Here is a 17,056-nt window from a genome sequence, read left to right on the forward strand (position 1 = left end):
GGAAGAAACACCCAGGAGTAGTAGAATAACAGTGGAATTTAATGGAGAAGGAACCTTTTGTGTGTGTGTGTATTTTAATGTCCCTACATTTTTTCTCTCCATAAGGTTCAAAGATCACCCAACGTTAAATGAAAGATATTTGTTACTTCATCTGCTTGGTAGAGGTGGCTTTAGTGAAGTATATAAGGTAAGGTGAATTTTATTCTGTTTTTCAGACTAATATAACACAGATGCAGAAATATATGGCTAAAAAATGTTTGTCTTTTATTTATTGATTTTGTGATTTTTCAGGCCCTGATTCTCACAATCAGTCCAATGGCTTATGTTGTCATATCTCAAGAACCTAGACACTGCCCCGTCCCCTGGGTCCCTCAGATATTTAGTGTCCAGTCACCATCAACCAGTCAGATATTAATAACCTTTTGAGCAAAGATGAGCAGGGAGCTATTAAAGACAGTACATTATCATAAAGCTTGTATTAATTTAAACATGCATTAGAAGGCAAGTGTGTATGTGTCATTGTAGAAATTTTTACTCATTACCTTCATGCCTTTGTTTTATGCCTGTCTCCCCACCCACCCCCAGATACATCTTTCTAGCCAACCTTTAAATGGTGGGTTCTGAGGCCTCTCTTCTTATTTGGTGTTCTCTCGAGATTTTACCCACTTTCACTCAATTATCATCTATGTGATTCCATCTCTGACCTACACGTTCCTTTTGAATACTGATTTTGCCTGTTACCCTCACCCGGGCACCTCAAGGATACCTCAAATTCTTGTCTGAAATAAAAATCATTTGCCTCTCTTCCAAAATCCCTTCAGTAGGTATCATTTTCATGTATCCCCTACCCCGACCCTTACGTACAAAAGCAAAAATGCTTTCGTTTCTCTCATCTACCTTTGTGCAGTGGTAGAACCAGTCTTTGGTGCTGCAATTATTAGCACCATTAAGCTCTGAGGACCCCTCTCGTGTCTCTGCTGCCAGAGCCTCCTTTCCGGTATTGCATGTACTGGTAATTTTGTATGCTGTAACATTTTTAAAAAGGCAAATGTCTGATTACTACTCCTACTGTAAAAGTCCCAGTGGTCATACTGTCACCTTCAACTTCGGTTCTTTAAGAATGCTTCCCTGGCCTCCACATCAGCTCAAGTCGGATGTGGTCATCATCCCCCCGTCCTCCCCTCCCCTTTTAACAAACTTCATGTGACTCTCTGCTTCGTTATATATCTCTATAGTTAGTGGTAAAGCGCCTAGGTTCTGAAGGCAGACAGATGGGGTTGAATCCTGATTAATCCTGTTTACCAGCTGTATTGGATTTGAGCTTATTACTTACCTTCTGCCTCACTGTCTTCAACTGGGAATAGTAATAGTGTTGTTTTAAGATTATTGTCATGATTAAATTGTGCCAACTCATGTAAATCGCATAGGACAATGCTGCTTGATATTTGTGAGCTATTAGCACTATTGTTAGGAGTCCCTGAATGGTGTAGATGGTAAGCCCAGAAAAGTTAGTGGTCCAAACCCTACGCAGAGCTGCCTCTGAAGACAGGCCTGGTGATCTGCTTAGCTTCCATCCTTGTAACTACTATCATACCTGGGGTCACCCTGCCTCAAAATCGACAAGGCTGATGATGAGGGTGATCCTTTCTGTTGAATGAGACAGGGACTTTGCCTCCCTGGTTTCCTGAAAACATCCTGGATTTTAGTTCTGACTCTGAGGATTCTAACGCAGCTCCAATTCTGGTCTTAGTTCCAGCATGTACTCCATGTTGTTTTCTTTGCTTTCTTGACTTAAGGGTCCTTGAAAGTGATGTATGTGATGGTTTCACCTTCTTCACCCATCGAGAATAATCTTTGAGCATTTTCTCTAATTCCTATTTCTCTGATTTTAAAGTTTGGGAATAGTGGAAGTTCACTGATAAAATTCCATGCAGGAAACCCAAGTTTGACTCTGGATTAATAAAATGCTCCTTATATGCAGCAACAAGTCTGTCAGTGGAGGCTTGCATGTTGGGATATGAGCAACTTTCAGTGGAGTATTCAGACTGACAGACTAAGAAGTGCCTGCAGAGCTGCTTCTGAAGAGTGGCCAGCGGAATCCCGCTGATCCCAGTGGTCCGGTCCATAACATCCCTGGGCAGGGAGGTGGTTAGGACTAGAGGACCTTGTGTTCATTTGTGCCTGGGCTCACCATGCAATCAAGGATGACTGGACAACTAACAGCCAGCCCTTCATCGTCAAGCTCGCAGTACTCATAGCAGGCCTTCCCAGACAGCGACTGTGATGGATCCTAACATAACTAACTCAAATCTGAAAAGCACAGTTAGCATTGCTCAGCCTAACATTTGACCTGCTTTGGGCCTTCTAATAGCTTTCATGACAGAACTTTTGCCTTATAGATATGATTGGGTAAGAAAAGGCTTCTGTAGAAATTAGAAAATGCAAGTCAGTGCTTTGGAAACCTTCTATATTGACTTAAGTACTAATTACAGCTTTCCAACCCCTTAAAAACCTTTTACCATTGTTGCGGAATCCATTGGGAAACAAGCAAAGCACAATGTAAGTCAAGAAATACAGATTTACCTCATTAAGGTGGAAGATTTTTAATCAGTTGCTAAACAGACTGCCATATTACCTTTATGAGAAACTCTTAATCCTCACCTGACTTTAGGAGAATATATTCTAATCAATATACATTGATGAGAGCTTTTTACTAGCGATAGACTTATTTTCTGTGATACTTTATTATGATTGCCTTTGAAGGTTTTCGTCTTAAAATTTATTTTTCTTACATTATTTTTATTTTCTGGTTCTTTAAATGTAATAATATAATAGCTATTTTTTAAAATCTTTATTAGAACTGTGTTATTTTTAAAATTTCAAATGTTTTACCTTCTTCTGATTTCAATCAAATATTTTAAAAACAAAACCTCACGCCCATCAACTCAATTCTGTCTCATAGTAACACTATAGAATAGAGCTGAACTACTTCTGAGAATTTGCCGCACTGTCAGTCTCCATGTGCACATGCAGCCTTGTTTCTCAGATTAGTGGGTTTGAACTGCTGACCTTGTAGTTAGCAGCCCACTTACATCACGAGGGCTGATTTGTGGCTGGGTCTATGCTTTCATAATTTTGACAGTATAGACTTTTACCTTAATTGTACTTATTTTTATGTTAAGTTGATGCGAGGGAAGGTTAGGGACCTTATTTTGCTTTGAATTTTAAAAGGACACTACCATTTGCAAATCAAGTGAAATCCAAATTATTTAATCTCTTTAGCATTATCCATATTCAGTGTCCTTTAAAAACTTGTACAAATCATGTGAGACTTCAAAAAGGATACAGATAATTTGGTATTTTTATTTAAAAATTAGGCTGGTCATGTAAAACTTTGTTGTTAGTGGTTTTTTTGAGCCAACAAAAGAAAGTAGAAGTTAGAATCTGTATTAGATTAAGGAATTAGTGATATAGAGGTGGTAATATTTTTAGATTAGAGTAAATATTGAAATATTAAAGAGGGACATGATATTTGTTCTTTAAAAATTATTTTGTCTTTAAAACTTCATGGTGAAGAGAGGAGGCAATTATGAAAAATAGGAATAAGTGAATTAAGAATTGCAAATACTGATAAAAATTTTAATTTAGAGGAGGTGTTCGGTTCATAAGGCTCATAGTACTCTGTACTTATGTATTTGTTTGTGCAATTTTATAGTAAAAGCTTAGTTTTTGTTTTTTAACAGTGGACTTTGTTAGGGACATTCCAGGTTTCACAGTAGAGAATGGATAGGGGAAAAGAGAAAAGGTTTTCATTATCCAATCCACAGGAAACACTATAGCTCTCTGTTTTCCTGCCTATGTCCTGCTATTTCTGATATAGAGATATATGTCTATATTAAAACAAACAGTAGCTCTACGTTTCATCTTGATTCAGTGTAATATTATTAGAATTAAACTTGGATGTTAACAATCAGTTAAGGCGCCGTGTTGTCTGATTTATCACCATGGAATTTGTATCTCATTTCAGATAATAAATGTGTCATTGAACCTGTATGTAGCCGTGGCAAAGATGATGGTTAAAAATTGTGGAGCGTGTTCTAATTCAGTAGTGCAAAATGATCATCCAAGGACTCTTCAGTTGGTCTTCGGTCTTAACTATTATTTATCTTGAATTCTAGGCTTTTGACCTTTATGAGCAAAGATATGCTGCTGTGAAGATCCATCAGCTTAATAAAAGCTGGAGAGACGAGAAGAAAGAAAACTACTACAAGTAAATATTAGTTATTAGTCTTATAAACTGAAAGCGTGTGGTGGCCGTGGAGAACTAATGCATCCTCTTCTCTTAGACACGCCTGCCGAGAGTACAGAATACACAAAGAACTGGACCACCCCAGGATAGTCAAGCTCTATGACTATTTCTCTTTGGACACAGATACGTAAGTGACCAAAAAATTTTTTTCCTTAAGAAAGTTTTAGAATTGGTATGACAGTGAAATAAAGCATATATGAGACCTCATTTAAAATAGTTATATTTTATCTAAATACTAAGATCTCCATCTACTATGTATTACTTATCTTGAAATATGTTACTTTTTTCCATGTTGTGTGCTAAAGATGTTTGGTTTTATTTTTCATATTCTATGGCAATGATATAAATATTTTAATAATTTGAATTGTTGGATACAATTTTATGTTTAATTTTTTTCTCTTTATTGTAGGTTTTGTACAGTGTTAGAATACTGTGAAGGCAATGACTTGGATTTCTATTTGAAACAACATAAATTAATGTCAGAGAAAGAAGCTAGGTCTATTGTAATGCAGATTGTAAATGCACTAAGATATCTCAATGAGATCAAACCCCCTATTATACATTATGATCTTAAGCCAGGTAAATAATGAAACATGTCTAATCATTTTTTTATGTTATAAAGAATATTGGTTTGTTTTTTTAATTAAGTGCTCAGACAGTATGCTTATGGGTTCAGTTTTTAAACTTCAGTGAGTACTAGTAGAGTTAAAGGTTGGCAGTTCAAAATCACCAAATGCTCAGTGGAAGGAAGATGAGATTCTTTACTTCCATAAAGAGTTACAGTCTCAGAAACCCACCGGGCGGTTCTGCCTTGTCCTATAGGATTGCTATGAGTCAAAATTGACTCAATGGCAGGGAGTTTGTTTTGGTTTGACCATATTTTAAATATGCATATTTACTTCCTGAAAGTTAGCTGTTGTACCTTCATTGTACTTATTTTTATGTTTAATTGATGCAAGTGGAGGCTAGGGACCTTGTTTCACTTTGACTTTTAAAAGACCACCAACATTTGCAAATCAAAGTAAAACTACATTTGTGTAGTATTTGTCCGTCTGTATCATTAAAAGATTTTTAATATTTTTAAAGGAATTTTAATATTTTTATTTAATAATATTTTAATTTAAATTAAATTTAATTTAAAATAAAATATTTAATATTTAAGGAATTTTAATATTTTTTTAAGGAAACATTCTTCTGGTAGATGGAACAGCATGTGGAGAAATCAAAATCACCGATTTTGGTCTTTCCAAGATTATGGATGATGACAGTTATGGTGTAGATGGGATGGATCTAACTTCCCAAGGAGCAGGCACTTACTGGTAAGTGCATCACTCAGCATTCCAAAGTTATTTCAATCCGTGACTCTTCCAGTGTTCAATGAGAATTTAGTTTTATTTTCATGTAGCCTTTGAGACCACTGCAGTAAGAGCTTGGTGTGCAGCCTCTGAGTGGGGCAGGAGACTGCTGCAGCGGGTGGTCTTTTCTCATCTTCACAACTGCAGAGCTCAGCTGATGGGGAGGGGGAGTCAGTGCCTACCAGCCAGCAACTCCTTACTCAAAGAAATCTTGACCGATTTTTCTAGTCTTAGGATGAGGTTTATCATGAATGTAAATACCTATTTAAATATGATAGGGAAACTATTACAAATAGAGTAACCATAAGTACCAAGCCCTCTTCGTAGGGATTTGGCGGTTTCGGCTTTTGGGATTGGGTGATCATAGGATAGGGGATAAATTGGGCATATTTTTGGCCTTTGAGTTAGACTCTCCCCAATACCCTTAATGACTTCATACATTCACATGCAATTCTAAATAGAACTATAGTTAAGTAGATATAGATCATTGAATGACTGTCATCCACTCAGAGAACTTCTTAGGTGTTAACAAAAATTACTTCATAGTGAATTTTCAATTTATCATCGCATTCACTAAAGTTGAGAAAGTAGGCTATACAATTTTAAAGCAGACATTGGTTTCAGGATTCATTTGTTTAGCAAAAAGAGTAGCATGTTGTGTTTAGCAAAAAGAGTAGCATGTTGTGAAGAGAGTTAACTACACCTGACTTTGTTGGACAAGATAGTGACTACACAAATAAAGGTGACATTAGGGTCTCCAAACAGTTGAGCTGGCTACATAGCACCCAGTTCCATAACATGCCATCTGTGTGCATTTTAATTTTTATCCACAGGGATTAGTCATTCTTTTAAAAATCAGTTTAGCATTTCAGTTTCTGCTTATGGTATATATTCTAATTATGATACCATGGATTTTTTTCATATTTAAAGATAATTATTAAATTTGTAAACACTTAAAAGTTAATATTCTTAATCAGGATTTAGACACTTTTTATTTTTTGTTAAGTAATAGGACTCCCCCTGCCCACCCAAACACACAATAAATCTTAGAATCCTAATGATTAAAACCAACAGACACAACAGTTTTTGGCTAGAGCCCTTGATTGAAATCATGTTTTCAGCCATGCTTAACTAGTAGAACATTCTTCCTGTGTAGGTGACACCCCCCTCTGTTATTTTTCCCTTGCTCCGGCTCCACTCTGTGGGAATGAGACGTAACCGTGATGCTTCATGGAGGAGCCTGGAATGCATTTCTCGTAGAAACAGTGCTCCAAAACACAGTGATTTCTGTAACCACGTTGTTTAACTATGTAATTGGTAAACTGAGTGTCTTAATAACCCTTTTATCCTTCTAAATTTAAAACATACAGTCTTATAAATTACATATGTATGTTGCTTTTGCAAATTATCTTTTATCTCTAGAAGCATGAAGTATTTGTCAGTACGAGAAGATAAGTTTTATATCTATGTTTCTCTCTTTTATGGCTCCAATGTAATCATTCACTACCAGGGGTCCTCAAACTTTTAAAACAGGGGGCCAGTTCACTGTCCCTGAGACCCATTGGAGGGCTGGACTGTAGTTTTAAAAAAAACTATGAACAAATTCCTATGCACACTGCACATATCTTATTTTGAAGTAAATAAACACCCAGTGGGAAAATCCCGGCGGGCCAGATAAATTTCCTCGGCGGGCCGCATGTGGCCCGCGGGCCATAGTTTGAGGACACCTGCACTAAACCCTGATGATCTTTTCCCCCCTGAATATCTATACTGTCAGTTCTGAAAGCCACTCTCCTTTAAACTTTTAGAGACAATATAGCTTAGTGTTTAAGGATCATTCTTGTTTTAATTACACTCCTGCACAAGCACATTTTAAATAGTAAAACAAATGCAGATTTTCATTTCATTTTGGAAGTGCAGAAAGCCTTTACATGATGAATAAGTATCATGCTGGTTCTATTTCCGAAAAATTTCACATATTTGTTAAGAGGTCTATTAGCTTCCTAGAAGCAACCATTAATCTATGCCAAGCTATCTGGCTAACCAACTGGAAGAGAACCATATTTGTGCCCTTTCTAAAGAAAAGTGACCCAGTAAGATGCAGAACGTAGCATTAATATTGCATGCAAGTAAAATTTTGTGGAAGATAGTTTTAAAATGGATGCAGCAGTACACCAACAGGGAGAGTCAGAAGGGAACATGGAACATGATATTTATCATTGCTGAGGTCAAATGGGTATGGCTAAAATATGTTTACTCACTTTATTGACTATGCAAAGGCATCTAACAGTGTGGCTCATAGTAAATTATGGATAATATTGAGAAAAATGGGAATTCCAGGACACTTAATTCTGTTCCTGCTAAACCTGTAAACAGTTACTCAGACAGAAAACAGGCTTTAATCTATGATTTCAAGTCAAGGAATTTGCACTCCAGGTTGTATTCTTTCACCACACTTGTTCAATCTGTATGCTGGGCAAATAATACAAGAAGTTGGACCATTTAAAGAAGGGTGGACCATCAAGTTTGGAGGAAGGCTCAGTAACAACCTCTGATATACAAATGACATTAGTTTTCTTGCTGAAAGTAAAGAAGACTTTAATTGTGCTTATTCATGAAGATCAAAACTACAGCCTTCATTATGGATTATATCTCATCATAAGAGAAAAACCAAAATCCTCACAACCCCACAAGTTAGATAATAACAAGACAATCACAGAAAAGACGAACGTAGTGAAAGATTTTGCTCTAGTTTTGGCACCATAATAATGCAGTCAAGAAATCAAACAACATATTACACTAGGTTTATGAAGCAAGGATGTGTCATTTTGAGGAATGAGATGCACCAGCCTCAAGCCATTGCATGTTCCATTGCCTCAAGTTTGTGTGAAAGCTTTGTAGAGAATAAGGAAGGCCAGAGAAGAATTGATACACTTGCATGATAATATTACTGAAGTGTATGGAAGTACTGTATATACTCGAAGATAAGCCGAATGTCAGCCAGGGCACCTAATTTTACCACCAAAACTCCATTAAAAATGTGCTGGTAAACAGCTTATACACGAGTATAAACGGTAAATACCATTGACTGCCAGAAAACACACAAATCTATGTGGGAAAATGTACAGTCAGAATGTTCCTTAAAGTCAAGCGTGGCAAGACTTCCATCTTACGTACTTTGGACATGTTATCAGGAGAAGGACATCATGCTTGGAAAAAGTCTACGGCCGTCAAATAAGAGAGAAACCCTTGACAAGGTGGATAGACACCGTGGCTGCAGCGGTGGGGGGTCAAACATAACCGTTGTGAAGATGGTGCAGGTCTGGACCGTGTTCCTTCCATCGTGTTTATGGAGTGTTGGAATTGAGTTGAGGACCTAACTGCACACCGGCATCCTGCTGGAATCTGAACAGTGTTGGCATAGTGGATACAGGACCAAAGCATGAGAGAGTAGATCTCATTTCACTATGTTGTTCCTTGTCAGTGTTTTCAGTTCCTTTTAAGTTTTGTGAAGTATGTGTTGCTTGCATGTCTGGTGGATCTTTTTTTTTTTTTTCTCACCACCTGAGGTGGTGACTATTTTTGTTCTCTTTTGAAAAATTATGAACTAGTAAATAACATACATTTTAAAATACTCGCTGTATTGCATATGGTACTACTGTGCTTGAAAATGCACAATAAGTGACAGCCCCCTGACAACTGCTCAGAATATAGTGCCATTGCAGTTCAATGCATCACAGAAGGCCAGCCTGTGAAGTCCTGTGGCAGCGCAAGCAGGATGCAGAACTACCTGGAGAGAAGCCGCAGAGGCTCTGAGCAGTTATTCGGATTGTGGGGAGAAGAACAGTGTTCGCCAAGTGAATTGGAGTAAGGTGGCAGAATTTTAAATGTTACCAAATGAAGATGGGTCTTGTGTTACAAGTGAGAGACAGGTCTTATCGGCAATTAGTACTATTGAGGTTGTTAAATAAAAAAATTTAAAAACCTACCTGATCAGGTATGTGATTTAGGATAACTGCCTAGAGTTTGAATAATGCGCGTGGGAAGGGGTTTTCCTTTGTCATTAAACATCAAATGAGAATATTGTAATCTATAAGGATGATTTTTTTGTTTAAGGTTCCGTATTTTGGTTGTAGAGGCAAATGATACAAATATGGAAATGCTTCAGTAGTCTCTAGTTGATGGTTTTCACTGATGAAAGTACTATAAAAATTGTGTATGAATCGAAGCCATATTCTAAGATTTTTACATGTAGATTTGAAGTTAGAGATTGTTAATACATATCTTTTTCTTTTTCCTCAACTGAAAAACTACAGGTATTTACCTCCTGAATGTTTTGTAGTTGGAAAAGAGCCACCAAAGATTTCCAACAAGGTTGATGTGTGGTCAGTTGGAGTAATTTTTTTTCAGTGTCTCTATGGTAGAAAGGTAAGTTAGTTACATTATACGACTTGGCAACTGTCTAGAGCAGGGGTCCTCAAACTTTTTTAAACAGGGGGCCAGTTCACTGTCCCTCAGACCCGTTGGAGGGCTGGACTATAGTTTTAAAAAAAGCTGAACAAATTCCTATGCACATTGCACATACCTTATTTTGAAGTGAAAAAACAACGGGGCAAAATCACCTGGTGGGCTACATAAATATCCTTGGCGGGCTGCAGTTTGAGGACGACTGGTCTAGAAGCAAATTGCTTTGGGTCCCCCTCCCCCTTTAAGTGCTAAGTGTCATTAACATGAAGTCAATTTAGATTCTTCCTAATATAGCCAGTCCTTTGCGCTATTTCTTTCTGAAATTTCCTTGGATCAGTGTCACGCCATTGGCTTACTTTTTGCATTTGCTTTTTGTGGGGAATTAGAAGGGGGTAAGAGGGATAAGAAAAAGAAGTAACTGTACACGGTCCCTTATCTCTCTGCACTGCTTAGGTATACCCCTTCCCCCAGTCCTCATATCCCACTCCCATACACCCCCAACACACACACACACACACAGTTTGGTTCAACGCATAGTATGTCATAATACTTCCCATGACCGAAGTCAGAAACTACAAGGTACATTAGCTATTGGCCAGTCCACTTCCTACCCATACCTTTATTTAGTAAATAAGGGAAGAGAGGGGAAGGGACTTGTCGGGAAATTCACAGCAAGTTAGGACCAAACGTAGGTCTCCTAACGCCAAATCCAACCTCTTTCACTTAGATTAGTGTATCATGCACAAACAATTTCTTCTTCAGAATTTCCCCAGATGGTCCTACTACTTTAACTCTTTTCCAACCAAACTTCATTATTTAAAAACCTTCAAGGCAACAATTTAAATGTCTTTTCCTGTCTTTGTGTGACCCCAGTTGCACAGTAACAGCATGGTTTTCCGCGTCTCATCATGCTTCAGTTGTGCAACACTTGATGGGACGCACTTTCTCAGGCTGTTCTCAGCTGCCTTATTCCTATGGAAATGCATCGTAGGTTCCAAGTAACCGAATAAGTACATAACAAGCTTGGGGGTTTACTAATGTTATTTATGTTTAAATGTTTTGAGATATAAGTTTCTTAACATTTTGTTCCCCTTTTTTAGCCATTTGGTCACAATCAATCTCAACAAGACATCCTGCAAGAAAACACAATATTGAAAGCCACAGAGGTCCAGTTTCCTGTAAAGCCGGTTGTAAGCAGTGAAGCCAAGGTACTCAATTTATGTAAATTGGTGTTGTGAGGCACAGTTTGTTTTGTAGATTGTGCTTAAAACAAGGTAAGTACTTAGTAGTGAAAGGGTTTGCCACTGCCCAGCAAATTGGTAGAGTCGGAACTCAGGTGGTGTGCTCTGGAAAAAGAATTTGCCCAGGACTTTGGGTGTGACCATTTTACCTTTTAAGGACCCAAGTACAATTTCTGATTCTTGTGAACACCAAATTGCTTTTTAAGAAATTGAGGAAAAGCACGTAGTCTGGGCCCACCATTACTTCAAGTCTTGTGCATTAGCTTAAACTAATATTTTACCTCAGCTATCTAAGTATATAAGAAGTTATAATAATACTTCTCACTTATTTCATGATTACTGTGTACCGTGGCATTGTTTTGATCCTTTAGATCTATTGTCTTTCAACAACTTAAAGATACTTTTGTGACCCCATTTTATAATACAGGAAACCAGTCAAGCCATAGCATAAGTATTTAAGTACCTTTCCCAGAGTCATACCAGCTGATAAGTAGCAGAGCAATAGCTCACAAGTGTCCACTTCTGCCAGACACCAGCATCCACACCTTTACCTTCCTTTTGTCCTCTACTTGTTCTTGAGCAAGGGCTGTCCTAGAGCTCATTTCTCTGTGTCCTTCTGTTGGAATCTTCCCTTGTCTAAACCCTGAGAAAAAAATACAGCATTTGGTTTTTTTCTAATGTGAAAACCTCTAGTCTAGGTTATAAGAATAATTTATAAACAGGAATTAGATAGTTTCTAATTATTACTTAGGATATAAATAAATATTGCTAGATGCCGCCCCCCAGTTTGAGGTTATCCTCGACTTACTCATTAAAAATGTACTGGTTTTCAAGAGACTCTCTCCTACCTTCTCCTCCTGCGCTGTGTGTGGACCTTGCTGTTGAGATCATGACCATCCAGGAGTTACATAATCTCCTGTCAACTTGCAAAGGGGTGGAGTCTAGCCTGTCAATCAGGTCATAGCCAATGAGGCCTCCATGTGGGCATAGCCTTCTCCTGAGGATTCTGGGAACTCCTGTCTTCCTCCCTGGAAGTGGGAGACACTTTCTGCTGCTGCTTCCTGCTGAAAAACCACATGGAGCTACACTGATGCAGCCAGAGCCCTGGCAATTGAGGAGCCACGTGGAGACCCCTGCCAGTGCTGTGATGCTTCCACCGCCATTGGATCCACAAGACTTTCGATCCACTGCCTTGTGATCTTCCTACATTCAGCATCATTGAATAAAGTTTTGCATGGGTCTGAAGAGGAATTTATAGATAAAGAAATGGAAGCATTGAGAGATGCAGTCGTTTACTGTAAATTATACAGCCAGTAATGGAACGAGCTGGGATTAAAAGCCAGGCAGTCTACCTTCAGATTTCATGTTCTTAATCAACATACACACTATTGAGACGGATGAGGTTCTGTGAGAGCCCTGGCATTGTTCAACGTAGACTTTTGTAGGAGCAATTGACAAGTCAGAGGACTGTGGTGAAAGCAGTGAGTGGAAGGGACCCTCAGATGACACAGGTGTTTGCATAAGCAGGGCAGGCCTTTAAAACAGCCATTATACAGCTGTCTTAAGAATTTAAAGGACATAACAGCTACGACGAGTGGACAGGAAGAAGCTTAGGAGAAAAATGGAAACATTCAAGCAGTATAATTTCTAAAAGAAAACAATTCATCAGATGGGTGTGAGCGCGGAGAAAAAGCAACCAAAATCAATTTTACAATGTTAGTGAACTCAAAGACAGACAGACAGGAACAATCCAGTGCAGAGAACAGAAAGATTTTAAACTTGAACAAAACAAAACATTATGAAAGATGTTAAAGAGGACCCAAATAGATGGAAAGACATTTCATGTTCACAGATCAGAATAATGAATATTTTCAAGATGGCAACACCCTAAATTGATTTACAAATTCAACACAATCCCCATTCAAATCCCAGTTGGCTGCTTTGTAGAAATTGGTAAGCTGACCCAATAATTAAATATGGAAATTTAAGTAGCCCAGAATAGGCTAAGCTATCTTGAAAAAACGCAAAGTCAGCAAAGTTAGAGGACTCTCACTTCCCGGTTTCAAAACTGACCACACAGCTACAGTTATCAAGAAGACGCAGTGCTGGCATGAGGACAGACAGCAATGACTTCCAACGGGGGTCGATGAGGAGAGACTGATCTTTTCAACACATACTCAGGCACAACTGGACATCCACCTGCAATAGAATGGATTGCAGTCCCTCCCTCACCCACATGGAAAAATTAACTCAAAATGAGTCACAGCCCTAGCTGTAATACCTGAACATATAAAACTGATAGAAGGATTGAGGGAAGGGGGGAAAAAAGAGTCCTTGTGACTTTGAGTTAAGCGACGCCTTTAAAAATATGATAAAGGCACAAGTGCAAAAGGAAAAATAGTTGAATTAGATGCATGAGAGCTCACATTTTGGGGTGTCAAAGGGCACTATCAAAAAGTGAAAAGAACCCCCAGAAGAATGCAATTCAGAGGACAGCACTGAAGCTACAGCTTGAGGAGCGCACACAGGAGAAACGAAGAGTGAAGGAGAGGGAGGGGAACACATCCTCGCCCACCAAGCCCTGAGGACATTATTTCTGCTCGGAGCAGACAATGCACGAGAGGACCATCGAACTGACCCCACCATGAGACAACAATGTCCCTCACTAAACCATAGATCTACGGGGGAGAACACTGCAGCCACAGTGCGGGAACTGTGCTCAATCTGACCCCATCACACTGGGGCGAAACACTAAGGGCATGCAACAGAACAGCAAGGGGAGCAAAGTGATGAAATCCCCGGGGAATATAAAAAATAGGCTTTGGAGACAGAGTATGGCACCTCATCAGACTCGACTGGAAAACACTTGTAGAGGCCAACAGACAGACCTTGAACTAATTATAGGCTTTTCCATTTTTGTCAGTGGCTTTCTTTTTGTTGTTATTTTGGGGTTTTTTGGTGCTGTTGTTACTGTTTTGTTGGTTTTGACTTTTGTTGTTTTGTTTGGCTTTGCCTGGTTTTTCCGCTTATTAATGTCTCTGCATGTCTGTCTAGATAAGATAGGCGGGATAAACAATTTGGAGATTAAAGGAATGGGACCAGTGGTTCCAGGGGGATATGGGAGAAAGGAAGGGGTGGAGGAACCAGCCCAGGGACAAGAGAACAAGTGAACTAAAGTCAATGGAGAGAAAGGTGTAGGATGCCTAGTGGGGCTTCATCAAGGGCAATGTAGCAGCGAGGAATTACTAAACCCAAATGAAAGCCAAACATGATGGTGGGAAATAAAGGAAATAAGAGGAAAGAATCAGGAGGTAAAGGACATTTATAGAGGTCTAAATACAGGCATGGACATATAAGTGTATATATAACAAGAGGGGAATAAATCTACGTACTTGAATCTACATGTTAAGAATTAAGGTTGTAAATGGACATTGGACCTCAACTCAAGTACTCCCTCAACACAAGAACACTTTGTTCTAACAATCCGGCATTCTGTGATGCTTACCTTCCCGGCACAATTGCTGAAGACAAAATGGGTGCATAAGCAAATGTGGTGAAGAAACTGATGGTGCCCGGCTATCAAAAGATATAGCATCTGGGGTCTTAAAGGCTTGAAGAGAAATACGTGGCCATCTAGCTCAGAAGCAAGTGGCCATCTAGCTCAGATAAACAAGTGGCCATCTAGCTCAGAAGCAACCAAACCCCCATGGAAGAAGCACAACAGCCTGTGTGATCATGAGGTGTTGATGGGATCAGGTTCAGGCATCTAAGACCCAGAACAAAACCATACCCAATGTGAATGGGGGTGGAGGGGGCATGGAGTGGAGACCCAATGCCCATCTGTAGACAATTGGACATCCCCTCACAGAGGGGTCACAGGGAAGAGATGAGCCAGTCAGGGTGCAGTATAGCACCAATGAAACACACAACTTTCCTTTAGTTCCATACTGCTTCCTTCCCCCACTATCATGACTTCAATTCTACCTTACAAATCAGATTAGACCAGAACATGCACACTGCTACACATAAGGGCCCTCAGCACAGGGAATCCAGGATAGATAAACCCCTCAGGGCCAAGAGTAAGAGCAGAGATAGCAGGAGGATTAGAGGAGGTTGTGGGGGGAGAGGGGGAATCAATCACAAGGATCAACATAACCCCCTCCCAGGGGGACGAGCAACAGAAAAGTGGGTGAAGGGTGACAGAGGATGATGTAAGATATGAAAACAATGATCTATAACTTATCAAGGGTTCATGAGGGAGAACAGGAGGGAGGGGGAAAATGAGCTGATATCAAGGGTTCAAGTGGAAAGAAAATGCTTTGAAAATGATGATGGCAGCATATGTACAAATGTTGACACAAGGGATTGTAATGAGATGTAAGAGCCCCCAGTAAAATGATTTGATTGAAATAAAATAAAAGGTCCAATCAAATATATATACTGATTTCATATAGCTAATCTCAAATGTGTTTGTTGACAAAGCATTACATTTTATCCCTTACATTTTTATGGTTTGACTTTTTAAAGTTATTTGAATGACTGTTAGAAGATTTTGACAAGGTAATATAGTTTAAAACAAAGAGAAAAGATAAATGTAATAAAAGTATCTTAACTGTGCTGGCAGCTCAATCTTGTCTTTTCTTTCTGACAGCTCCAGTAAGACCAGAAAGTAGATGAATTTATTTTTTTTAAAAACAACCTATGTATTTATAAAAATATTGGGGGGAAATGACCAAGAGGGAGTAGACTATGCCAAAGAGGAATTCTTGCACTTGGTTCTAACCTAACTGGTAGAAAGGCTCTATGGGGCGGTTCCCGTGAATTTTTAAACCCCTCGTCCCCAAAAAGCACACCTTTGCCAAGTACCTCCCCCTGACTTGGTGTGGGCCTCTAACACGCATGCATTCGTCAGGCTGCTTAGCCTTAGCGGTAGCCTTTGGGAGCCTTTCAGCCCCACAAACTCGCCCTTGATTTTTTTCCCCTCCATCTTAATCTTTTCAATGTGCTTACTAGAATGTTTCTTGTTAAAGACTTTAAACAGGTAAGATCTAAGTTAGTTAGTATAATACTAACTAGATTTACTTACAAGTTTTCAAAGCTAAAATGGTGCAAAATGGAGTTGGCCAGCACAGCCTCAAGTCCAGGTATAATTAGGGTTGCGCTGAGTTACTGAGCAAGGAGGCGCCCTGCACAAAGCCCAGGCACAGAGTTGCATGAGAGACAAATGGCTCTTGGGAGAAGATTAGTGTCATGTCGAGTTTTAAGTAGATAATCCCAACACAAGTAGCAGCAAGGTAAAAATCCTCTTGCCCCCTAATGGATCCATCTGACAAACACTGTTGAGGGACAGGACCCAGGCCTAGGAGAACATGCTCTCAGACTCCACCACATCCAGTTCAGAACGAACCAAACTTGGCCCCTGTGTCAGAAGCCAGGACACCAGTTACCCAGGTTCCGCACGAGGGTGATGGGAGGCTTGGTAAAGTTCATTTTCTTGATCCGGTTGCTAGTTAACACAGATATAATTCATTTGTACTAAAAATCTTACCATAGTGAATGATGGGGGGAGTGCAGCGTGGAGATCCAAAGCACATTAGTAGGCCACTGGAGATCCCCTTGCAGAGGGGTCTCGGGGAGGAGATGAGCCAGTCAGGGTGCGATGTAACAATGATGAGAAATACAAC

At 39.3% G+C, this 17,056-nt stretch overlaps 1 protein-coding gene across 1 annotated transcript in view; it reads left to right on the forward strand.

Annotated features, from left to right (window-relative positions):
* The window catches only part of TLK1 (tousled like kinase 1), a 94,168-nt gene that overhangs the window by 73,017 nt on the left and 4,095 nt on the right, over window positions 1-17,056 (forward strand). The window contains exons 13-19 of the mRNA XM_004703749.2: window positions 106-187; window positions 4,179-4,270; window positions 4,347-4,436; window positions 4,719-4,888; window positions 5,493-5,628; window positions 9,981-10,092; window positions 11,232-11,339. Coding sequence (XP_004703806.1) covers window positions 106-187; window positions 4,179-4,270; window positions 4,347-4,436; window positions 4,719-4,888; window positions 5,493-5,628; window positions 9,981-10,092; window positions 11,232-11,339 — 790 coding nt within the window. The remainder of the gene's footprint in view (window positions 1-105; window positions 188-4,178; window positions 4,271-4,346; window positions 4,437-4,718; window positions 4,889-5,492; window positions 5,629-9,980; window positions 10,093-11,231; window positions 11,340-17,056) is intronic.

Source organism: Echinops telfairi, unplaced genomic scaffold, assembly GCF_000313985.2.
Source record: "Echinops telfairi isolate 266 unplaced genomic scaffold, ASM31398v2 ScPeMD7_4;HRSCAF=17, whole genome shotgun sequence".
Lineage (NCBI taxonomy): Eukaryota > Metazoa > Chordata > Mammalia > Afrosoricida > Tenrecidae > Echinops > Echinops telfairi.